Source organism: Sminthopsis crassicaudata, chromosome 1 (assembly GCF_048593235.1).
Source record: "Sminthopsis crassicaudata isolate SCR6 chromosome 1, ASM4859323v1, whole genome shotgun sequence".
Taxonomy (NCBI): domain Eukaryota; kingdom Metazoa; phylum Chordata; class Mammalia; order Dasyuromorphia; family Dasyuridae; genus Sminthopsis; species Sminthopsis crassicaudata.
The window spans coordinates 161745769-161771584 of record NC_133617.1 but is presented as its reverse complement, the minus strand read 5'-3'; the positions used below and the strand labels follow the sequence as shown (position 1 = coordinate 161771584).

The following is a 25816-nucleotide window of genomic DNA, read 5'->3' as shown; positions in this document are numbered from 1 at the left end:
AAATAAATTTTTATTTCAAAGATGATAAAAGGAATACTTTCAAAATTGACTATCATTACAGAAATATTTTAATTAAGATATGTTAAAAAAAATCTATACTAGAATCATTAAATACAAAATAATTGAATTAAGTAATTGGTTTCAGATGTTTTAATATTTATTCCTTAATGCTTTACAGACAGATTCCAGGACAGATGGAAGGATAACATTATAGAAATATTATTAAACAACAATTTATCAAAAATAAAAAAAATCAATGCCAGGTAAATGATTAATTTTTAAAAACTCTATTTCCTAGCAAAAATGGCACTGGTTATTTTACCAAAGCTTTTAAAAAACAATACCACAATATAATTTGGAAACTGTGCCTAATACACACACACACACACACACACACACCCACACCCACACACACAAACACACATACACACCCACTGTTTCTAATAAAAAACTGTGTTTTATGTGGTAATTTAAGTATATTTTTGCCACTGCATCACCACTCAATAAATTATAGTTAAGCATATGTTAGGTTACCATTTCACATATAACACTAGTGGATGGCAAGTTTTCTTTCATTTAAAATGCCTTTGGGGTAATAAATATTGAGGTTCATTACTGCTTCTTTTCTACTGTTCTTAATACTTCCTTCTTCTTGTTAGAACAGCAGGGAAAATGATATTCTGTTAGTAGAAAAGTGGAAGAGAGCCCAGAAAATACCATGACAATAGTACATGAGATTCTGTAACATTCTTTCTCTAAATTGTAATTGTTCTCTGTGTGCAGGTTTCTTGGGGAGCTTCTGGAGGCAGCCTTGGTTTCAGTTCAGGTCAATAGACTCAAATGCAGCCAGGAGTTAAAGTCCAACTCCTTTATTGTCTCTTCCAAAATGTTATCTCCTTCACTTGGGTCTTGGCTAGTTATCTGGAGGCCTTCCTCTCTCCTTGGTTCCCAAGAGCTCTTGTCTAAATGTCTCCAGCCAGCACAAAGGCAGAAGTGGGAACGAATCTTGACTCTGAATCTCCTCCAGCTTCCAGTGGGCTTGTCCTTTTATGTGCTCTTTTGTGAAAGATGTGAACTCTGAACTAGAGAACTGTTAAGTACCATGCTAAATTAGACAACTGACAACACCTTGTAAGAATCCTAACAAGATTCCTTTGAGATATTAATTCACTGGAGCTGTATAAAAATATTAAAAGTAATGATATCTAAATACTAAATAAACAAGCCCTTCCCCCAAGTTATTTGAGGAACATTTCTAAGATAGTGGGAAGGGAGGCTAATGTACATACATAGTGGTGAAAAAGATATTAATAATAAAACTGACATTTCTGTATTAAGATTTTCAAAGCACTGTATATATAAATGTATATATACATATACATATCTATCCATACATACACACATATATACACACATACACAAACACACACATATTTTTGTTTTTAGAAAGAATCACACAAGTAAATTAAGTCACTTCAAGCTTAAGGTTAGGAGAAGTAGTACAATTATGGCACCATGAAATTTGAATCTTGGGCTTCATTTGTGCTCACTATGCAAGATAATATATGTTGTAATAATATGTTGAAGACAAATAATATGTAGAGATAAAGATAGAGACTTGAGGATTGTAGAAGACATTTAAAACGGCTGCTGTAGGGAATGTGATAAGAAGTCAATAATAAGTACTAGTGGGAAAGCCCTCAGGTTTACCTATAGGTTTACAATGGTGCGTGTAATATTAACTCTTCCTCATGTGCACATGCTACAGCTGTACTTCATAGTAAAGCAAACACATATGGCCTATAGTCTCTTGTGACATTATGAACAACTAGTATAAAAGATCAATTTATGTTAATTCTGTCAGATGGGATTCTGTCTTCCCTAAGGTACCCTACAACTGACTTTTCTCTTCTTTAAGACCCAGATTAATAAGTTCTATCTCCTCCATGAATTCTGCTTGGCAATTACAATTATCACTAAACTTCCAAAGAACTTTCCATCTTTATTACATAATTATACCCATGCAATCTTCTATTATCACAAACCACTTAGTTTTATCTCCTAACTAGATTATTAATGTCCTTTAAGACAGGAAGGGACCAAGTTTTATAGGTCAATTTACATATACACATGCACATTGAGCACAAAGTAGACCTAGTTGTCTCAGATATTCATAGAAGGGGAAAAAGGAATCATTTGAAATATTTTAAGTTTATAATATTATAAATGTGCCATTTATCTTATTCAAAAGGGAGCAGATTTATTACCTTTAAAATTACTTGGTGTTCTAAGATGGAAGAACTGTGATCAATACAATGACTATTCATAATTCTAAAGAACTGATAATGAAATATTCTATTCTTTACAGGGTGAATATGAGATTTATAGCTTGGACCCAGCCACTGAGAGAACTTGTTTTGTTGGACTGTGTTATAAGAAATAAGCTTTTCGGGAAGTAACAAATTGGGGAAATATTTTTAAAAGTAAAGGTTCTGACAAAGGTCTCATTTCCAAAATATATAGAGAACTGACCCTGATTTATAGGAAACCACACCATTCTCCAATTGATAAATGGTCAAGGGATATGAACAGACAATTCTCAGATGATGAAATTGAAACTATTTCCACTCATATGAAAGAATGTTCCAAATCACTACTGATCAGAGAAATGCAAATTAAGACAACTCTGAGATACCACTATACACCTGTCAGATTGGCTAAGATGACAGGAACAAATAATGATGAATGTTGGAGGGGATGTGGGAAAACTGGGACACTGATACATTGTTGGTGGAGTTGTGAAAGAATCCAGCCATTCTGGAGAGCAATTTGGAACTATGCCCAAAAAGTTATCAAACTGTGCATACCCTTTGACCCAGCATTGCTGTTATTGGGATTATATCCCAAAGAAATACTAAAGAGTGGAAAGGGACCTGTATGTGCCAAAATGTTTGTGGCAGCTCTTTTTGTTGTGGCTAGAAACTGGAAGTTGAATGGATGTCCATCAATTGGAGAATGGTTGGGTAAATTGTGGTATATGAAGGTTATGGAATATTATTGCTCTGTAAGAAATGACCAGCAGGAGGAATACAGAGAGGCTTGGAGAGACTTAAATCAACTGTTGCTGAGTGAAATGAGCAGAACCAGAAGATCACTATACACTTCAACAACAATACTGTATGAGGATGTATTCTGATGGAAGTGGAAATCTTCAACATAAAGAAGATCCAACTCACTTCCAGTTGATCAATGATGGACAGAAATAACTACACCCAGAGAAGGAACACTGGGAAGTGAATGTAAATTGTTAGCACTACTGTCTATCTACCCAAGTTACTTATACCTTTGGAAGCTAATAATTAATGTGCAACAAGAAAATGGTATTTATACACATATATTGTATCTAGGTTATATTGTAACACATGTAAAATGTATGGGATTACCTGCCATCGAGAGGAGGGAGTGGAGGGAGGGAGGGGATAATTTGGAAAAATTAATAAAAAAAAAAATAAGCTTTTCTTTCTTTTTTTTCCTAATGGGGTGGGGAAAAATAGATTTTTTTGTTAATTTTTTTAAAAAGAGAGATGGGGGAGAATTAAAAATGTGAAATACTACTTATGCTTTCAGATGAGATCACTCTATGCCTTTATTTTAACGATTTTACTTTGGTTATAAGAGCCCTCTCAAAAAGTGGGGGTAATCTATAAATGTAAAAACAAAGGGTTAATAAAACTAAAATTTTTAAAAATAATTTTAATACCCAATCATTATTATATGTGAAATACATTTCACAACCAAAAGGTTTTTAAAATAAATTTTTCTGTAAAGGAACTTCCCGCTGACATATCAAAAACAAGTATCTAATTCAGATATAGGTTAAAATGTAGAGGCAAAAGAGGCCACAGTGGGGACAAAATTAAATTTCTAAAGAGGTTAAGAATGAAGATGACACATTCACAATCAGCAGCTATTGGCTACTCTCTGAAATCTCAGAACACTTAAAAAGATGCAATATGGAATAGTATTGTTAAAGATATGAAACAATTCCCTGGAATCACACACTTACATTTATCAAAATAAAACTCTGTGCAAAGACTTACTGATGTTATCAACAATACAGCCACAGGTTCCTTCCTCTTCTACTCCCTTCTTTAAATAAGATTTTAAAGTGGGGAGTAGAGGTAGAATCAAAAACTACTTGTAGTAAATTTTGCTAGCCTATTTACAATAGGCTAGCAGTCTTCTATTTACTTTTATAAATATTAAATAAAAATCTCTAGGGTTTTTTAATGACAATACTTCCAGAAAAGAACAGAAATAAGTCACTGATAGTGACTCTAAATTAAAATGGAAGAAAATGGATTTTTATATTTGAAAAAAAAATTACTTGTGATAAAGTGAAACAAGTTTAGCTTAAGGTTTGTAATAGGAAATGCTTTTCAAAAACCACTCTGAGGGATCACCTTGGTATGGCCATCTGATTCTAGAAACAACAGCTCACAAAGTCCCAAACACAGATCTGTCATACTAGCAATGTACCAATTTTTATTTTCTTCTGTGGTTTTAAAAATGCATTTTTAATACCAAAACATTATGACTGTTCCATATCTTCCATATACCCTTTTGCAATTTAAAGAGAATTTCAGCTCTAATTTTGAATGTACACAATCATCAGAACTAGATTCATACTTAAAAAGATTCACAATTAGTGTATCTTATTTTTAAGTTTAAAAAAAAATTATCCCTAATTATTTCCTTTACATATACCAACTTGAATCCAACTTATACATTGAAGCAAGAAAAAAAATAATCATTTTACACTTACTTGCCACAAATTCATAGAAAAGAGTTTTCAGTAACAAGAAATCCTAGCTTAAACAAAGCCCTGTCAATTAGTCAGATGATGACTTAGAGCAAATCCAAGCAGGCCCTAAAGTTTAATGTATTTTAGGAGCCCCAAATTAAGTAACTATCTCTTAGAGAGCAGTAACTTCAACAGAATTAGCAACAAGAAGAATAAATTTACTTTCAACAGCAGCAGCCCTTTTCACAGAGACTATTGGCTTTTGAAAAGGAAGGGAGTTAAGGGTTTGATATACACAGCTGGTTAGCAGTTCCTTTTTATCAACATAAAAAACCCTACACCTTTGTGGTGGTTTCCTGTCATCAATGAATTTACCTGTCATAAGGAATGACAACAAAGATATCATGCACTAAGTCAAGGGATCTTTTTTTTTTTCCCCCCTGAGGCTGTGGTTAAGTGACTTATCCAGGGTCACACAGCTAGGAAGTGTTAAGTGTCTGAGACCGGATTTGAACTTGGGTCCTCTTGAATTCAAGGCTGGTGCTCTATTCACTGTGCCACCTAGCTGCCCCTAAGTCAAGGGATCTTAACCTAAGGTCCGTGACCTTTTAAAAAAATATATTTAGTAACAATGTATACAACTGTAGTTTAATAATCTGGTTTCTTTGTAATCTTGTTTGTTTTATTTTATGCATTTAATAACATATTGAGAGAAAGGGTTCACAAGTTTCACCAGACTGCCAAAGGGATTTGTACCATCAAAAAAATTTAAGAATTCCTCCTTTAAGTACTGTCAAGTTTGGTACAAAATTCTGATATGGTTGATCAATTTAAAATTTGAGGTGTAAATTATTTTTTTTTTAAATTGCTAATTTTTGAGGGGAGGAAGAAAGGAAGAAAAGCATCTTTAGTGTCAAGTATTTATCTATGTAATCTAAGTCCCTAAAACAGTTTAGAATAAAAACAGAAAAGGGATCAACATGTTGTTTTTGTTGTAATAATCTGGTGTCCCCCTAAGTATGTTCCTATTTATTACTGTGTAATAAGCATTTCCTTCTTGTTACTCTGTAAAACCATTGTTAATGTAGGCTTATACTAGGAACTAGATAAAAAGAAAAAAAACCAAGATTTTTACTTCTACAATAACTATCTCCTAATCATCTCATACAATATTTTGATGGCATTAAAATGATCTCCAGCAAATATGCTGGTACCATTATTAGATAATACTATAAAAATGAAGTACTATTCTGGGAGAAAAATATTCACGTTGTACTGGAAGAGATAACCTTTTACTTGTAAACAACAAAAAATTTCTGGAAATAAACTAGACACTTGGCCCTAAAAGCCCTAAGTCACAACATTTCTCATCAGGATGATTAATCTTTACGAAAAGGCAGGAAAACGAGACACACATATAAAGCCGCCCACCTTGACATTTTCATTCTTTGAAAAAAAAAAAATCCCAATCTAGAGTTCATGAATAAGAGCCATCATCTTAAAAAACGATGCAATTCATCAAGAATGTACTTAAGACTATAAGATTAGCAAGATTATGATCTCTCATTCTTTGCATTAGGAAAACTGTACTGACATTAAAAAGTAATTCTGGTACAGTTTTACTTAGAAATCTGATAACCCTTTGCCCAGGAAGAAACAAACCTTTAATGACAAGGTTATTTTATTTTTTGCAACTCTCCCTATTCAAGAAAACTAATAAACAACAAAATATAACTTATTTTTAAAATTTCAAGTTATTTAAACAGGGAATTTGAATTCAGTCTAAACCCATAATTTTAATGGAGGAAAAAATAAATGTTTTTGTTTGGGATAAACTCTTTAATATCTTTTATGAGAAAAGTTATTTACTTTTAGCACTATAGCTGAGTAGAATTGGACCAACGAGCAAGAAAAAAATAAATATTTACTTGGAGAAACAGGTAGAAGGAAGATCTTTAGAATAATTGCAGAGAGCTGCTTTGCCTTCTGCCTTGCTCTAACTGTAGGCTTGTTTATACATACAGCTTTAAAAACCTTTCTTTATGGATCAAATGCAGTGGTTCCTCAAAAACTGGATTGTTCCTTTCATGCTCTAGTTTTGAGAGGTGTTTTTATACAGGAGTCTTCTCAGAAGACTAACTAGTAAGTTATTTTGAGGGTAAAAAGTTTTCAAAAGAAATAGAGTATCATGTTTGTATTATAAAGATGTTTTTAAGGTAAATAGGCAGAGGGAAGGGAAAATAACCTGAAAAGTAAATTGCATTAAAATAATTACCTTGAAAGTTTTACATGAACACTTCTACTTACCTGGGTTATTTTTTCTATTCCTTGAAAGTTGTGTTTTTCAAAATGTTCAGCTATATTTAAGAAAGTATGACGTTCTAGGTAACAGCAATTACTTAGGACTATCAAAAGCCGCTGCTCCTAAAGCAAAACAGATTTTGGGAATATTGAATTTAAAACAGTAAACAAACAGCAGAACAGTATAGAGAACATTTATTAATTTTAAAATTTGCTTTGAACATGTTCCTTTGTAAATATCATTTGATAGTTTTTTCTTAGTTGTTTCTTTTCTAATATTCATAAAGGAACTACAGAAGAATTCTTTACAATGATAATGTTATTACATGGATTTAGATAAACCAAAAATTATGTTCCTTATAAAATTTAACAACTACATATGACAGCTCTGATATAATCCATAAACAATGTTCTATATCTGTATACCCTCCCCAGAAAGTTCTGTTGTATTACTGATTTCTTTTTCGTTTGTTTAATTTACTCCTTAATCTTTAAAAAGAAAGCTTTTTGCTTGTTTTTTTAAAATATAAAGACATTTCTATAATTAGTCACAAAGAAAATATAAAGACTGCCACTTATAATTCAAAAAGTTTTTGAGACTCTGTTAAATAATTATACCCTAATATATAATGTTTACCAACAAGGATTTTAAAGATTTCTCTTAATATTTTTATTCGGTGGTCAAGATGTATGCCAAGTTACCAATGATCTCTTAATTGTCAAATCCAATGGCTTTTTCTTATTCCTTATTATTCTTAACCTCTCTTCAGTCTTTGATACAGTGGATCATTCTTTTCTGCTTGAAACCACACTCTCTCCTGATTCTCCTCCTACCTATGACTGCTTCTTCCCTGTCTCCTTTCCTGGATGATCATTTGGGTCCTGCCCTCTAATCATCCCTGTCCTGAGTTCTCTTCTATTCTCCATCTATACTAGTTCACTTGGTGATTTCTTCAAACTCTCAAATTTACTTATCCTGCCCCAACCACTCTGTTGACCTTCAATCTCAACTCTCCAAGGACATTTTAATTATCTCAAACTGGAGATCTAGAAGACATCTTAAACTAAACATGTCCAAAAAGGACTTTTCTTCCTCCTATCTTCCCTATTACTATAGAGAGTGCAACACTCTCCACCCCAATCCCTCAGGCCTACAACCTAGAAGTCATCTTGAATCCTTACTCTAACCCCATAATATCCAATTTGTTTCTAAACTCTGTCACTCTTACCTCTGAACATTTCTCCACTATGCCCCCTTCTCTTCTCTGACACTACTATCTTAGGCCTCCCATCACCTTAATCTGAATTACTGCAATTGGCTGCTGGTGAATCTGCTTGTTTCAAGTTTTTCACCTTGCCAATCCATCCTCCAGTCAGTCACCAAAGAGACTTTCCTAAAGTGCAGATTTGATCATGTCACACACACCACCTCCCCACCCTATCCTAATGCAATAAACATCAGTAGCGCCTTATAGCTTCCTGAAGCAAATAAAAAATTCTTTGGCATTCAAAGTCCTTTACAACATAGCTCTTTCCCACCCAGTTCTTCCACTATATACTCTTTGACCCACAGTCATTAGCCTTAGGCTATTCCACAAATTGGACATCTCTTGGCTCTGGGTATTTCCCCATGACATCCCTTATGCCTGAAATGCCCTCTCTCTTCAACAATACTTCCTGACATCTCTGGTTTCCTTCAAGTCTCAAACAAGATACTATTTATAATAGTAAATTTTTCTCAACTCCATTTAAATCTAGAACCTTCCTTCTGTTAATTAATTCCTAGTTATCTAATATGTAGCACAGAACTGTACATAACTGGCATTTAGTAAATGACTTGATTTATTCAATAATTTCATTCTGTCAGGGGAAAACAGGTCAAGTGATTTCCCTTATTTGGGCAATTTAGTGATTGAATCAGGTGCTGCTGCTACTCCTACTACTCCTACTACTGAATCTAGTTCTCCTAAATCCTAATCTCATCCTCTACTTACTGAAACACTTTCTCCTGTATCAATCACATGTAATATTAGATCCAAATGCTGAAAAATAAAATATTACAGTATACTTCAGAAGAATTATTTTTGTAAACAAAATTCTAAGAACTGAGTTCATATTGCTACCATGATTCACTCCAGAGTACTTTTTCCTATGGCCACTAATATATGAACGTATTCTCTGGAATAACTATGACTAATTTAGTACCTTGATTTAAGATCCTCTTACTAAAAACAAGGCAAAAAGTACTTTCCAGGAAAATGTTTCTATTCTGCACTAGTCAAAATTTTCTGCATTTAACCAATGTAGAGAGCTTCAATTAATTCAAATTCAGTGCAATGGATACAGTTCTTTACTCTAAAGTAAACAAAAAATAGGTAACTATAATCTTTGTAATAATAATTCCTAATCCATTCTTATATTTTCTAATATTTCAATTCAGATAAAGTAAAAAAAGTACCTTCAAAAGTAAACCCCCCAACCCTTCCATATGTCCTATTTTTTATTCCTTTTAAGCACCAAATTTTTCAAGTGGGAGCCACCTATGTTCTCACCAATTTTTCTTAGCTATAAACATGAAGACAAGGTTAAGAAATAGCCTTATGAAGAAAGCTGCAAAGGCGGCTTAGGTTTGACTCAGAAGTCTTCAGATATATAAAGAGGACTATGTTGGAGCCAGTGTGGAATAAGGGAAAAAAAGGAAACTGAATAAAGAGAGCAACATTCCTTTGTGAATCCTATATAGCTCTTTTTTCTAAGTATTTTTTTCATACAGTAAGCAAGTACTAATTGTTTGTCAAAATGAAATAAATAGTGGGAATATTAACTGAGGACAAGAGACATGTTAGCATTAATAAAGGATGCAGTCAAGCCTGGGAAAGACCATTTTTACAATTATTTACAATTATTCCCCAACCTCTTCTCTGATCCCTAAGCCTTGGTGTTATTATGATCTGTAGTGTTTGCAAAGTACCCCCAAAAATAGATATAATATATCACAAGTCATTTAAAATATGGCATTCTTCTACAAATCCAAAACATTTTTTCCCCCTGAGGCAACTGGGATTAAGTGATTTGCCTAGGATCACATAGCTAGGAATTGTTAAGTGTCCAAAACTCTTTTTTCTAGAAAAATGTAAAAGTAACCATTATTAGTTTAATCAGTCAACTAATTCATTGAAACGTTTATTTAATTGACTCTTACTCCCTAGAAATTTCATTTTCTTTACTTTATAATTTTATATATATATATATATTGCTATCTTACAATTTTGTTTGTTTTTGTTTTTCTTTTTTTTTTTAAAGTTCCAACCATACAGCTTCTCTGTGAAATGAGAAGTCACTTTGTTTCCTTCTATTATTAAATAAAATCAAAATTCCTTAGCCTGGCATTTGAGACTCTATGTGTTTAGACTGCAATTCACTTTGCCAGCCTAGTTTCATTTTAGTCCTCTAAACAGATATTCTATGTCTTAGTCAAATTGTACAACAAACATCCTTCCTAGATTCTAGCCACCTAGCTCTTGTTTTTGTTACTGACTACCCTGCTTTATCTGTATCTGCTGAAATCCTAGGATCTAATAAGGTCTAGCTAAATGTTACCTCCTCTATGATGTCTTCTCTGATCCTCACAACAGGAATTAACCTCTGTTTCCGTACTCTAAAGCACCTCTTTATATTTCTCCCTACTTCACAAGGAAACCAGTATAGTCACGTTAATTATATAATTTGAACTGCAACTTTAATTATAAGATCAACACCAAATAAGTTTTATTCATAGCACAAATGAAAAAATTAATTATTCTATGAAAATTTAGAAAACTTTATTTAGTGGATTCAAAGCGGCATATGGGCATGCCCTGGAAAATTAATATACAATAATTTAATAACATATACTACCACAAATAGTTTAACGTCATACTCTTAGTAGTATATTAGCACTATAGACCCAGTGAATTAAAAACTGGCCAGATCTTAAACATTATCCAATCCAATGCTCGCAATCTGAAGATAAGGAAAATGAGAGGCAGTGTGGTAAAATGACTTATCTGTATTCACAAAGCCAGATAGTGGAACAATGGCCAGATTTCTCTCCAGTGCTCTATGATGTGACATTGTCTCTAGAGATGAGTATTTATTTAGGAAATAATTTTTGCACAGTTAATTTTTAAAGGCTATTGTTTTCACACACACACATACCCCCTCCTTTTTATTTTCCACTTACTGAAGACAAACTGAAATCTTCATGGATACTTCCAAATAAATCAGGAGAGGAAACATCAACTGAAAGGCTGAAAGTAAAAAGAAAGGAAATAGTTATAATACTTTTATGTAATCTGAGCAACCTAAGACTGTAACTCTAGAGCCATTTTATAGATTAAGAATATAAGGCCAAAGCTGGTATTTAAACTCTGATCCTATGACTCTTAAGTTGAAATTTCTTTCATCTAATTTATTAATGTAATTTAAAATATTTTAGTCTAGATTATATAATGTGTTGCAAATTGCTCAAAGGAAGCAATGTTTTCTGACTGTTATGGTAACAATATGGAACCTTCTGTAAGCTGTCTTAGAGTAAATGCTAAAAAAATTCATTAGTAAATAAGTATTATTTTAAATTGAACTCCATGTTTCTGATCACCATGGTAGATTCCCAAGGATTCAGATACTAAAAACTCTTCAAAATTTCATAATATAGGTCTTAATATTCTTATTTAGGACAAATTTCAAAATTCTCTCAATTATATTTTAGTTACTACTATTACAATGGAAAAGTCTCTCCAATTCTTCATGTTTCCTGAATCATTTCCAGGTTTATATTTCTTTCTAATTTCTCACAAACACTATCCAATAAATAAGCATAGTTTAAAAAAATAGCATACCATCCAAATAACTAAGTATACCTAATTACAATGAATCTAAGAAAGACATTTTTTCTGTGCTACGTTTACAAAATTATTTAGTAATATGATTTTTTTATATGAGCCAACTGTCATTTGACAAACTAAATTTTTTTAGGTTAAAAATCTATTAGAATGGAACTAGCCTTGCATATGTTTATTTCCAAATAACTAACTATAGTACAATTATATGATCTCTAAGAAATTCTAGGAGAATAATTTAAAAACAGTTAATCTATAAAATAATGTCAGGCCTCTAAAATCAGCAATATAAAGAGGTCGCACAATATGTCAATATAATGAGAAAGAATACTAGGTTTGAATCCTAGCCCTGCAAGCAAATTATACTAACAGAGTAACCTTGAGGCGAATTATTTTGTCTCTTTAAGACTCATTTTAATCATCTATACAATAAGGACTACTCTGTTTCAAGACTTATAATATAAGACTATCGTAGAGAATGATAAGGATCACAGATTTGGAATTGAAAGGGATTTTAAAAGTCACTGAGGTGAATGTATATAAAGGTGCTTTGTAACCATAAATTATAGGATGATTATGATATAAATGATAAATATGATAAATGATAAAACTATATCAATGAGGACTGTTATAAATTATACTAATGAGACTTTAAACCGAATAACTAATTCTTATTGGCAAAAATCAATATTCACTAGAATGATTATATATTAAATAATATGAAGTATTTAATAACATTATTATAAAGTATATTAATTAGCAAAGATGTTAAAAGCTATTGGCAGGGCCATGAAAAGTCAGGTACACTAATTTTAAAAATTAAATTAAATTAAATTTGCCTTCTTTTACTCCTACCTACCCCTACATCTCCTCAGTTGAAAATGATAGAAAAAAAATGAACCCCCTTTGCAAATATGCATAGTCAAACAATACAAAGTTCTATACTAGCTATATTCAAAGAAAATAAAGCAAAAAAGTGAGAGAGTGAGTGAATGTATGTGTGTGTGTGTGTGTGTGTGTTAATACTACACTTTTGAGTCCTTCACCTCTCCCAGGAGATGGGTACCATGTTTTATCATCAATTTTCTGGAATCATTGTTGTTCATTACACTAAAGTGTTTCTAGCCTTTCAAAGCTGTTTATCTTTGCAATATTTTTGTTGTATGAATTGTTCTCTTGGTCTTATTAATATTATCTTATTAATATTACTCAGCAGAACTTCAATTAAGTCTCCTTAGGTTTCTCTGAAATCATTCCCTCAGCTCTTAACAGAACAATAGTAATCCATCACATTTACATAGCAAAAGTGGTTCAGCTATTTTTTAAATAGGCAGCCCTTTATATTTCTATTCTTTGCTACTTAAAAATATTTTTGGGCATCATAAATTAGAGTCTGTTTTCCTTAGGACTAACCTCCTCCTCCTCAGTATATGCTTCCCCAGTTTTCCTTTTCCCTTTCTCTCCTATTTCCCTGTTGAGTGAAGTATATCTGTGTACTTAGTTCCTTGTGTTTATATATTTTTTTCTTTGCCCAGTTTGTACTTAGTTCCTTGTGTTTATATATTTTTTCTTTGCCCCAGTTTGAAAGTGAGACTTCAGTTGTACTTCTAACCCCCTCCTCTTTTTTGTGTAGATATCTGTATACTCTAATTATGTTAAATAATTTTCTTCTAACTTTTCATTCCCTTCTCCCCTTAGCAGTGTATTCCTAGTCCCCTCTTTCCATTTTTCTTTTAAGATCAAGATATGATGGAATCACTCATAGATGTTCAATCTAATTAGACTCATTTTGTGATCCTTGAGGATGATAGTGTTGAAAGAAGACACAAGTATTATCTTCCCATAATAGAGTATATGTAGTTTAACCTGGTTTAGTCTCATTATATTTACATTTATTGTTTCATATTATTGTTTCAGTTTTACCTTTCAATGTTTATCTTTATTCCAGTGTTTGAACTTCAAATTTTTTATGTAGTGCTGATCTTTTCATTAAAGGTCCCTACTTTACCCCAGTAGAATTATATTCAATTTTGCTGAGTAAGTTACTTTGGTTGTAAGCCCATACATAGCCTTTGCCTTCTTGAATTCAGAATTCCAAGCAATCTGCTCCTTTAAAGGAGTAGCTGCTAAATTGTATGTGATCCTGACCACGTCTCCTCAGTATCTGAATTCTAGTTGTTTATAGTTTTTTTTCAAATGACCTGAAATATCTAGATTTTCATTATCATGTTCCTGGGAATTTTCATTTGGGTGTTTCTTTCAGAAGATGACCAATAGATCCTTTTTTATTTCACTTACCCTCTAGGTCTACGAGATTCAATTTCTTAAAGTATGAAGTCTAGGTTCTTTTTCAGTCATAGCTTTTAGGCAATCCAATGATTCTTAAATCTTCTCTTTTAATGTTTTTCAGGTCAATTGTTTTTGCTACGAGATTCTTGGTATTTTCTCATATTTACTTACAATTTTGTTTTTAATATTTCTTATTGTCTCATCAAGTCATCAGCTTAGATTTGATCCATTCTAATTTTTAAGGAGTGTGCTGCTTGGACAAGGCTTTATATCTCTAGTGCCAAGTTGTTAATTCCCTTTCCAATTCTTTCTTCTACATTTCTTCTCATTTCTTTTCCATTTTTTTCACCTCAAACATTCTCATTTTGCTTATAAAAAATATTTATTAACTTCTTCCCCATGCCTCTTGCCTCTCTTCCAAAAATTCTAGTTGATTTTCTGCCCAACTTGTGTTTTTCTTTGAAGATTTTTCTTGTATGTGTTTTAGAGTCACTGTCTTCTTTAATGGCTATAGCATCATTGTAACTATGAAAGCTTTATATGATAGGATTCCTTTTTGTTTATTTGAACCTTCTTCCAGCTTAGTTTCTGACTCTGGACTTGATGTTAAGGACCAACTTTGTATACTTCTGGAGGAAATATCCAGACCAGTCTCGTTGCTGCTTTTTTGGAGGTATAGAATGTTATGTTATTCCAAGATCTCAGGCTAAGGATCTGCAAGATTTCAGTGTACTCAAAATAGTATGACCCAGAGAAAAGTCTTATTGCTATTCCCCCAATCTGAGCTCTGCAAATTCCTGAGTGGGCTTTGGGTCTGAGTAATAAGAGACTGTTGCTGAACTCAGTCGCCATCAGATAGATTTCTGGCTCTGGTGATTATATGGCAGAACTACAAACTTCCTTTTGGCCTGAGATTCCTGCTCTGATTATTCCTCTGCAGGCCTGAGACTTTGTTACAAGCAGGAAGTAATATTCCATTCTACTCCTAGGGGTCGACTGCTTGCTTCTAAAGTTTTTGCTACATAGCTTAGGGTCTCAGGTCCTATCCCAAATTACTATACTTGGATGCAGATCTGTAAATCTGAACTGGTGTTATGTATCTGAGTTGTCAATTAGCACCTGTTCTCAAATCCTATAAAGATTCTCTCTGCTAAAGCCAGTATTACTTCTAGTTTAAGGGCACAGCCTCTCTCTCCTTGTGCTAGCACACTCCTCATGTCTATAGATCTTTCTTTTTCTCCCCAGGATGAAAAAAATGATTTGCTGTGAAAAAAATGACTTGCTGTGATTTTCTTCTTAGATTTCCACATTAAGATTTATATAGGTAAATTTTCTAGACTTATTTAGAGAAGGGTTTTTAGGTTTTGTTTTTTGGTGGGAAAGGGGAAATGGAAGAGTCACTGAAATCTTTTGGTACTCTGCTATTGTGGTTCTACTTATATTAATACATTGTTGAAGGAATTTTAAATTGGTCTAATCATTCTGGAAACCAATTTAGAATTTTATTTTTAAAAAGGTGATTAAAAATTCCACTGCTATGTTTATTATATATCTTAAGGAGGCCAAGAAGTTTCATATACACCAAAATAATTCCTATATTCATAACAACTTTTTTAAGTGGAAGGAATGGATGAAATGAAAACAAAGCAGATAAATTGAGACAGATAAATGGAGACAGGCTAAAGAAACTGAGGTACATCAATGTTTATATTGTAGCATCATAAGAAACAATGAATATAAAGAAGTGCAACATGAGAAGACATGAACTGACCTAGAGTGAGGTAAACCTAAGAAGTAAAATAACGTACACAGTAGTCAAAATAATCTAAATGGAGAAAAATCAACAAGCAGAAAAACAAACTTATGTAACTATAATGATCAAACCTGGCCCTGGACAGGAGAAAATGTGTTTCCCCTAATTCTTTGCAAAAGTGGGGGACTATAAATATGAGATATTACAAACATTGTCTGACTTGGCTGATGTGCTATATAGTTAATTTTGCTGCAATTTTTCCTTCTTTTTTTTTTTTTTTTTTTTAAATCCTTGTTACAAAGTATAGTTTGTTAGGAGAAATATATTTGGAAAATAAAGGTGATATAAAAACCAAAAATTACTAATAATTTTATTTAAATTACAAAACTACCTGTATAGGACCTGTACTAAAGAATAAAACAAAAATAAAGGTAAATATGATATTGTCTTGCCCTAACAGAGTCTAAAATCAATCTTTGTGCTCCCGATAGTGCCTTCCAAAGAGTATGTACTTCATAAGTATTTTTTGAATGACATTAAAAAAAAACCCCATTCTATCTGTTCATTATTGAGACCTCAATAATTCAATTCAGTAATTTTAAAGATTTATATTTTATGTGCTTTTAGTTTTGGTGTTTAAAGGGATATTAGTGGTCTTACAATTTAACTTCATTCTGCAAATAAGGAATTGGAAATTCAAAAGGTTACAGCAATTTATATGAAACAGTAAGTAATGAGTCTACTAGGATTTCAACCCAGGACCCAATTTCTTATCGAGCACTCTTTTTACTGCACTGGGTCCTCTTTCAGTTTTATTCTATTACATTTCCCAACTTGATCCATTTCTGGGGCACTTACTGTGTAGTATCTATGTCTCCATCAGGCTTGGTACTCAATTGTTCAAGACAATATATAAAAACCTAAGGCAGAAATAATAATATTCAGAGATCAATTTTTAAAAAATTTTTCATAAAACTGCAAACAATTTTTTTCACATAGATATTTAAAATAAGTTCTTTTTCTTTTTTTAAAAAATGTTCTTTAATTGACTCTGGTGTAGTAAAAATCATTCCTTTTCCGTCATGCTCTCCACCCTCCAAGAAACATACACAGAAACTCTCATATCTATTCTACATCCAAATCGTATGATATTTCAGTAGGAAATACAATCTAAAAATAATATTAGTATATGTCTGAAATACTCAAACAAAATAACAAAAGATAGCACATACAATATCATCTCATTAGAATATCAGAACTGAAAGGGACTTAGGGGCATGTAATCTAATTGTCTCATTTTTTTTTTTTTTAAGATAGGGTGAGGTATCTCTTTTTTGAACCAGGCTATAAATGACCTTAGGGCAAGGATCTTGCCTTATCTAAATTTTATATCTTCCCCATCACAGTAAATACTGAATATATCTGAAGTGATTTAATCAGTATTACACAATTCCCTATTAGCAAAGAGGGATGTTTGAGAGGCTTATTGCCATTCTTTATTTTATACCTTCCGAATCATTATGAACAGGAAAAGAAATTGAGAGATTACATCACTCTCAAGCTTACTATACATTATTGTTTTTTGAATATTACCTGCATGATATTGATGCTTAGCTGGCACACCTCTTCCTGTGTTTTAGGCTGCTGAAAAACCTAGAACAATATTTACAATGAATAATTTGAGTCCCTACTAAGGAAAAGCACAGATTCATTGATATATCTTAATTTTTTTATTATAATTTTAATTTACTAAGATATGAGACATGTGAAAAGATGAAAATATAGGAATAATAAGTACAAGTAACTAATAATGTCATATTTTTAATATATGAAAAATATAATTAATTAAAAGGTATTTAAAATTAATAATTTACCTAGAACATTATAGTACCATTATATTACACATGAGCCATCTCAGAACCAGAAATAAGCAATAGTATATTTAATTACATGAAACATGCATATTGAGAGGAAAAAATAGGATTACAGTGTCTTAAAGATCTTTTGCTATAATTTTTGGGTGCTTCAGCTGTATCTATGCATTTTAAAAGTGAGAAGAGTGAAATTAAAAGAAACTTACACTAGCTTCTCCAGGTTTACATTCCAGAACCCCTCTGAGTGACTGCAAGGAATGTACAATGCATTGTTCAAATTGAGACGGCTGAAAGAAAAAAAATATATTTTTCATAATTAACATTTCAAAGAAATCATAGAATTTCACTTGAAGGGATCCAATAAGCTCTAATTATGGGTTACAAGAGAATTCCCGCTATAGTACACAGTCTACATAGTGGATAATGGTCATTTAGCCTCTAACCAAAGATTTCCAAAGAGATAAGCTGACCTTTTTTTTTTTTTAGACAAATTGCTTTGTCTGAAACTCTATTTCATACTTGTTAAGTCAAGTCAATTTTTAACTCCAAGGATAATATTTTATGCTTATTTTAGTTCAATTTTATATCATTAAATTTAGCCCAATGTCCTAATATGTCAAGATATTTTTGTACATCAAACCACATCATCTATATTTTGTTCTAAAAAATGTTAAAAAGCACAGAGCTAAGCACAGATCTTCAAAGCTCTTCACTAGAACATTCTTTCAAGCTGATGCTGAAACAATAATGACTCTTCTTTGGATCCAACTCATAACCATATAACTACCATTTCTACCCACATCACTATCTTTTCCACAGGAATGGCATGAGATATTTTTATCAAATACATTGCTAAAATATAGAGAAATTATATTCATTTTATTTGTATAATAATATACTTTACAATAAAAATTAATATACAAAATAATGATTAAAGAAATAGAAAATTTCAGTGCATAAACATTTTTCAGTCTATTACATTCAAATTAAGGCAGAGAAATATTTTTAGACAATTAGGAAATTAAAACTGAATTTAACAAAAATACCAATTAATCAGAACATATCAATACCTCTTTACCTGTGGTCTAAAGGTACCACAATGTAAATGTCTTACTTAGGCTATCTATAGTTGCCCAGGATTAATCTATCCCAGCAACCCAGAGAGGAATAATCAACATGACTTATCAGATGAATTTGAATTTGTTAAATAGAGACAGTCTCTTTTCTAATTCATCAACAATCATTTATTAAATGCCTGTTATGTGCCAGCAATTGTATTAAGCACTGTGGATACAAAGACTCTGAAAACCAAACAAGGGATTTTATATTCAATTTTGAAAATAGAAGGGAGTTTTGCAGTTGATTGAATTGGGAGAGTAAAAATTCATACTTGAGCTTTTAAGATGATCACTATGACAGCTGAATGTAGGCCAAACTGAAGAAGGAAGAGATTTGAGTCAGGGAGACTAACCAATAGGGTACTGTAAAGTGAGATGCTAAGAACCTGAACTAGAATGGGCCAGGGTCAGAGGAGAAAAGGGGGCATACACAAGGGGTGCTATAAAACTAGAAATAGTCGAATTTGACAACTGACTGGATATGAGATTTACTTAAGAGAGAATGAGGAATTGAGAATGACAAGCTTGCAAACCTAGGTGACTAGGAGGATGGTGGTTCTCTCAACAGTTAAGGGATAGTTTGGGAAGAGAAGATGGTTTTATGGTAAAATTCAGTTTCAGACATATTGAGTTTAAGATGTCTACAAGGATCCAGTTCTAAGCTTTATGGCTTACATTTTCCCTAAGGGGGAGAAGCACCTATTAGACTAAATGAAGGAACAAAAGTAAATAGTGATGTTTATTTCAAAGAAGGACTTGGATTAGAATAGATGATAATAGTAGAGAGTAACTAAAAGGATTTGCCATAGATGTCACATAGTTAAGCCCTCTTTGAAAAATTCAACTTGTCTGCGTACGTAGAGTCATAATTAACCTATATATACAAAAGGCTTTGTGCTAAGAAAGATGTAGGGAAAAAAAGTTTTCTATAAAAAACAAATATTTTATAAAATCAAAGTACTGGAATGTTAGCATTATTACTCTCTCTTACACTGGTTATTTTGCCACACTATTTTAAAACCATTAGATGGCACTCTAAAGAATAATATCAAAGTGGGACTATTGAATTAAAGATAGTTATAGCTATAAAGTGTTAGGATTGATGTATATTTTTTTAAAAAAAATATGAAGGATCAGAATTTCTCTTAATTAGGAGATGATGATTACTGGTTTTCCACTTAATCTTGTAACAGACTCTGAACTCTGGAATTCAATGACTGTACTGAATTAGTGCTTACTATTTTTTTTTTTTTTTTTTTGGTTTCTTTACTTGGCCTGATTTCCTTTATGTAAATAACTTTAAATGAAATCTAGAATCAATTTTTCTTCTCTTCTTGCTTTTTCATATCCATTTATATTCTAGATAATAAAGAATGTAGAAAACCCGAAAGACAGAATCAGAAGGTTATTTCAAAACCAAGAAGTATGAACATACTTCTCTGAGTTTTCAGCAGACAAAAGGAAAATTTTAATTGAACTATAAAATGGATAGTTGTATCATTTTATTTTTTAAGTCAGGGCAGGCTAAAATTAAACAAGGAACACAAACACAGAATATAAATAAAATTGTAAATCAACAAAAATCTTGACTTTTTTTTTCTTTCCCAAAGAAAAATACTTAGCTGTAATAAGCATCTATGTGTATAGTTCATGAATCATCAAATTTTGCTGATTAAGGAATCATCACAGACTATTCCAGTTCTGAAGAAAAATAAAATTCTCAGAACTGATCCAAACTGAGTAAAGGTAGATAAAGGCCACTTTTCAAAATGAGAAGAAAACAGGATGCTCTCAAATGAACTGTTTCAGAATGTTGCAAAGCAAGTTCAAATTAAAGATAACACTTTAGTTGTTGCCTCAGTCTGAAAGAACAGTTATTCTGGGGTTGCATTTACCGTTCATTTCAAAACCTGACCTGATGAAGATTAGAAATCATTCCCAACTACCTAGTAAGGAAAGAGAATAAAATTAATATCATTCTAAATAAATGGGGAGAATTGTATTGGAATGTTATCAAGAAAAATTAAATGTTTTTATGATAGGATTTGAGACAAAAAGAAAAAGATGATCGTATTAAGAAAAGTCTAACTAATATGATACCTTAGCTGTGATTCTGTACAAAGATAAAATGGTTCATGTTTCACTCAAGAATGTCTTGGACTTTTACAGATGTCAATCAAATCTGAGCTAGAAAGGAATCAAAAGTTCTAGTCTATAGATGTTAAACGTCTATAGATGTAGCCCATAACATTCCTGAATATGGCCAGAACCAGATTAAGATGTAATTGGGAAAAAATTTAACAAAATAAAATATAAATAATACATTTTAAAACTAAGTCAAAATGAATCTTGAAGAAATCCTATGTGCCCATTAGAAGCCTCTAATTCTATTTGATTTGACTCTATGCATCTACTACATTTACATCTTCCAGCACATTTTACAGAGGAAAAAATTGTGCTTCAGGGATCTAGAATTATTTCCTCAATATTGTGAGAATAGTAAATGGCAAAGCTTAAAAGTGCACCTAAGTTCTGACTCCAACTCCAGGGCCTGTCCTACTGTCATCTATTGAAGACTATGCAAACTTTGTGACTTGTCCAAGTTTTTTTTCAATTCATTTTCACAAGGGATCACTGGATGTAGAACTGAAAGAGATGCTAGAGATAAGATAGTCTATACTTCTAATTTTACATGTTAATTACTTATTATACTCATTGTATTATGGATTCTTAGGTTACACATCGCCTACGTCATCATGGAACTTCCATCTAGTGAGAGGATAAGACACCTGCAAAATGTTATAGACTAAGTATAATAGATATATATTAACTTTAATATTAAGTATTATAGATGTACACTATGACACTAAATATTAGAGAAGAGATATCAGAGAAATAAAAAGAAAGTGCTATGTGAGGTCCAAAGAGGGAATTTTCTCACTGCTGGAGGAAAGAGAGGGAAGGAAAAGCAAAATTTTAGGAAGAAGTTGGCATTTAATTTGAGCTTTAAACAATTTATAGGAATTTAACAAAGCAAGGAAATTTTTTTCGGGCAAAGAGAAAAAGTAAGGAAGGCTAAGGACACATTTGGGAGGACAAAAAAACTTTTGTTTTTAGTAGAGTATGTGTAGAGAAGTAATATTCATTAAAGATGAAAAAGAAAAGGTGGTTCAAAAGACTGAGGAACCTTAAATGCTAGACAAAGGAGGTAAACTTAAGGAAGATAATTCTGAATAAATTCTAACATGATTGCAGGGTTAGGGCTGATAAAGGAATCAAAATCCAATTCGTCACCTTGAAAATTGTGTCAGATATATCCAATAAAACAAAAAGTTGAAGCAATAGTTAAAGTGAATAGAATCTATTTAAGGGTAGTATAAGTGAAACTAGACAGAAGAGAATATATGTGAAGGTACAGTAGAGGAAGAATTGGCAGGATTTGGTAATTTATGGAGCATGAGAGGTAAGAGACAGGGAAAAGCCATCAAGGGACCATGGTTGACTAGGTGCCATTGACAGAAAGAGGGAAAACCGAACAGGCAGTGCATTTTAAGAGTTAAAGACAAAAGATTGGAGTGTCTACTAACATACCCATTAAGAGAGGTCTGTGCTGTCTGGCTAAAGAACTTTCACATCATCTGCATTCAGATCTACAGTGACAATATTTTAGATCAATAAAAATGGCTTTAGAAAAATATACTTAGTAACTATAGTCAGATATATTACTGTCTAGGACCATTCATTCACACAATATACTAGTATTCTGGTTATTGGTCATTTGTTTCTTTCCCCAAAACACTTACTTTCTCTGAACCCAATTTTAGGTTATTATTTGTATTAATCTGCATGGCTAGTAAATCAATTGTTTCATAGTTAAGATATCACTATGTTATATAAGAAACTTAATTAATTAACTATAAAAAAGTTTCTGTGGTAATCATTTCACTGTTACAAAACATTTTCACATGAACTTTTCTATACTAATCAGTATGTGTTCATATAGCCAGATTCAGTGGATAACACTGTACAGAATGACGCATACATCACTAGTCTTATAAAAAATAGTTCTGGTCCTTCTTATATGTGCAAGTATGTACATATAACATTTTCTTTCAAGATTTGTTTTTAATGTCAATACCTTATCTCTGAGTGGCAATTTTGCTTTTTAAAATAATCACAATGATTTCAAAGGTTTTTTAATTCTTTTACACTATTTTATCTTTACCAGGACTATGTTAGGGATGGAAGAAAGACAAGATTTGTGATTTTATTGGTATAGAAAACTCCCAGAGAAGAAAACTTTCCCTCAATGCAGATTGCTGCCTTGTTTACAACTGATTGATAGTCTTATAGAGTTACTTAGAACACTGAAAGTAGGTGACTTGCCCAGTGTCACATAGTCATGTATGTCAGAAAGTTGATGCAAATTCAGGTATTCCTGTTCAAGGCCATCCCCTTATTCGCTAGGCAACATCCCGTCAAGGACTATATCAGGTAAAACAAATGTACTCATATGAGAGAGAAAGAAGGTGAAATTAAGAGAAGTTGACAAGTTTAAAAAGTGATAACACATAGCTATAGATATTCTACGTTCATATCCTGGCTCTGCCACTCACTATCTCTATGTGACCTTGGACAAGTCTTTCTTAGTTTCAGTTCCCTCATCTAAACAAGTTAGGCTGGACTATATAGTAGGATCCAGAACACCTGGGCTCTAGTACCAGCTATGCTACTTACAGAGAGTATATACTGTCATAGAGAAAGTAATTTATCCCTTGTGGGTCTAAGTTTCTATAACACAGACATACATCTTTTCAGCTAGGCTAAAAATGTTTCTTTTGGTGGATCTCTTTTAGGCTTATAATTTCATACATTTAAATTACATTTAAGTTATATTTAATTTTTCTGAAAAATCTAGGAGGCTGAATGATGTTTTAAGTTTACAAAACAATACAAGTATAATGCACTCCTAAAAATTATACACTAAAAAAAATTATAATAGGAAATACAGGACAATGATCATTTTAAAGGAAAGGTCATTTCATAGCACCAATTAATAAGCATTCATTAAGCACCATGCTATGAGGATCATGCTAAGAAAAGGGAGACATAGAAACAAAAAGGAAAAAGTTTTTGTTCTCAAGGAGCTTACATTCTAATGGGGTACATAACATGAACAGATAGATATATACAAAATACATACAATATAAATACAAGGTAATCTTACTGAGAAAAGTATCAATAGCTGGTGGCGCAGCAGATAGAACACTGAGTCTGGAGTCAGAAAAATTAGTTAAAATACATCTTCAGACACTTTTCTAGCTGTCTAATCTTGAGCAATGCATTTAACCTGTCTACCTCAGTTTCCTCAACTCTAAAATAATAGCACTTACTCTGCAGAGTTATTATGAAGATCAAATGAGATAATATTTGTAAAACATTTAGCACAGTGCCTATAACATAGAAGTGCTACACAAATGCTAGTTATTACTCTTAGTAATTGGAGAGACTGAGAAAGGTGTCATGTCTGAATTCAATCTAGAAAGGAATAATGATTTCAGGAAACAGAGATGAAGAGGTTCAGCATTCCAGCCATGGAGGACATCAAGCAGAAAGAATGTGGATAGGACAGAGTATGATGTGTTAGGAACAAGTTAGTCAATATAGCTGGATCAAGAAAGGTAAGAATGGGTGAAGTTGTCAAATATATCAAATATCAAGCAGAAGAGTTTATATTTGGATCTTAAAGGTAAAAGAGAACTATTGAAGTTTACTGAATAGACATGAGCCATGGCCAGACTTGAAATTTAGGAAAATCACTTTGGTATTTGCATGGAAGATGGATAAGGAAAGATTTGAGAGACCAATTGGGAGGCAACAGAATTAGTCCAAGTGGGAGATAATGACAATCTGTACCAATGAATTGGCCGGATAAATGGAAGGAAGGAGACTTATCCAAAAGATACTGTGGAAATTGAAATGACAAGATTTAGCATTGAGAGGATACCTGGAGTTAAGTGATAGTGAGGAGCTACTGTGCTGAGGCTGAAAATAATAGAGAAGTGTGGAAGACAGATATATTTGGAGAAAGACAGAAGCTTTAGTTTTAGTAATACACAGGATCAGCTATATATATTTGGCTAGAAGGAAACTCAGAAGCCATCTTGACAACTATTTTTATTTCAAATATTAAAAAACTAATGCCCAAGGAGAATCTAGTCCAGTAGGTCAATAAGGTAGTAATAGCAGAAGTGGGATTTGAATGCAAGTCTTCTGAATCTAGAGCCAGTGATCTTTCTATTCTTACATGTACTGACCTAAATACAGTGAGTATAAGATGCCTAAAGGAAATTTAGATTGGGCACTCTAAGAGTCAGTTGGCAATGAAGACCTGGAATTCAGAAGCATGATAGGGCTGGATAGACCGACTGGGGATCATATACACAGGGAAGATATTGAAATGAAGGGAGATAAGGAGATGATCAAGTGGGAGAAGGAAGAAGGAACACTGAAAAGGGCTCAGGTCTGAGACGGGGTACTCCCAGAATTAGTGGGCATGACATAAAGTCCCATAGAAGGAGACTGAGAGAGACACAGTCAGTAAGATAGGAAAAATAAGAGACCATAGGATCCCAACAACCCAGGGATGAAAAAATATGCAATGTTGTGTGATGATTGCGTTAGCACCCTAGATACCTTAGAATCAGCTGGAGTCAGGATAAGCAAAAGTCTTTATTCTTGGTCTTTAGTAGTAGAAGTCAAGGGGATAGATGCAGGATCTCCGAGACTTGTCTCCC

At 32.5% G+C, this 25816-nt stretch overlaps 1 protein-coding gene across 7 annotated transcripts in view; it reads right to left on the bottom strand.

Annotated features, from left to right (window-relative positions):
• The window catches only part of EXOC2 (exocyst complex component 2), a 219817-nt gene that overhangs the window by 64551 nt on the left and 129450 nt on the right, over positions 1-25816 (bottom strand). For 6 of the 7 annotated variants that reach the window (XM_074270394.1, XM_074270421.1, XM_074270410.1 and 3 more), the window contains exons 19-23: positions 18108-18188; positions 17621-17680; positions 16886-16947; positions 11328-11394; positions 7112-7228 (exon numbers count right to left, since the gene is read on the bottom strand). In XM_074270394.1, the coding sequence (XP_074126495.1) occupies positions 7112-7228; positions 11328-11394; positions 16886-16947; positions 17621-17680; positions 18108-18188 (387 nt within the window). Of the gene's footprint in view, positions 1-338; positions 1091-7111; positions 7229-11327; positions 11395-16885; positions 16948-17620; positions 17681-18107; positions 18189-25816 lie in introns of those variants that run through there. The other variant, XM_074270446.1, reaches the window with a different exon arrangement.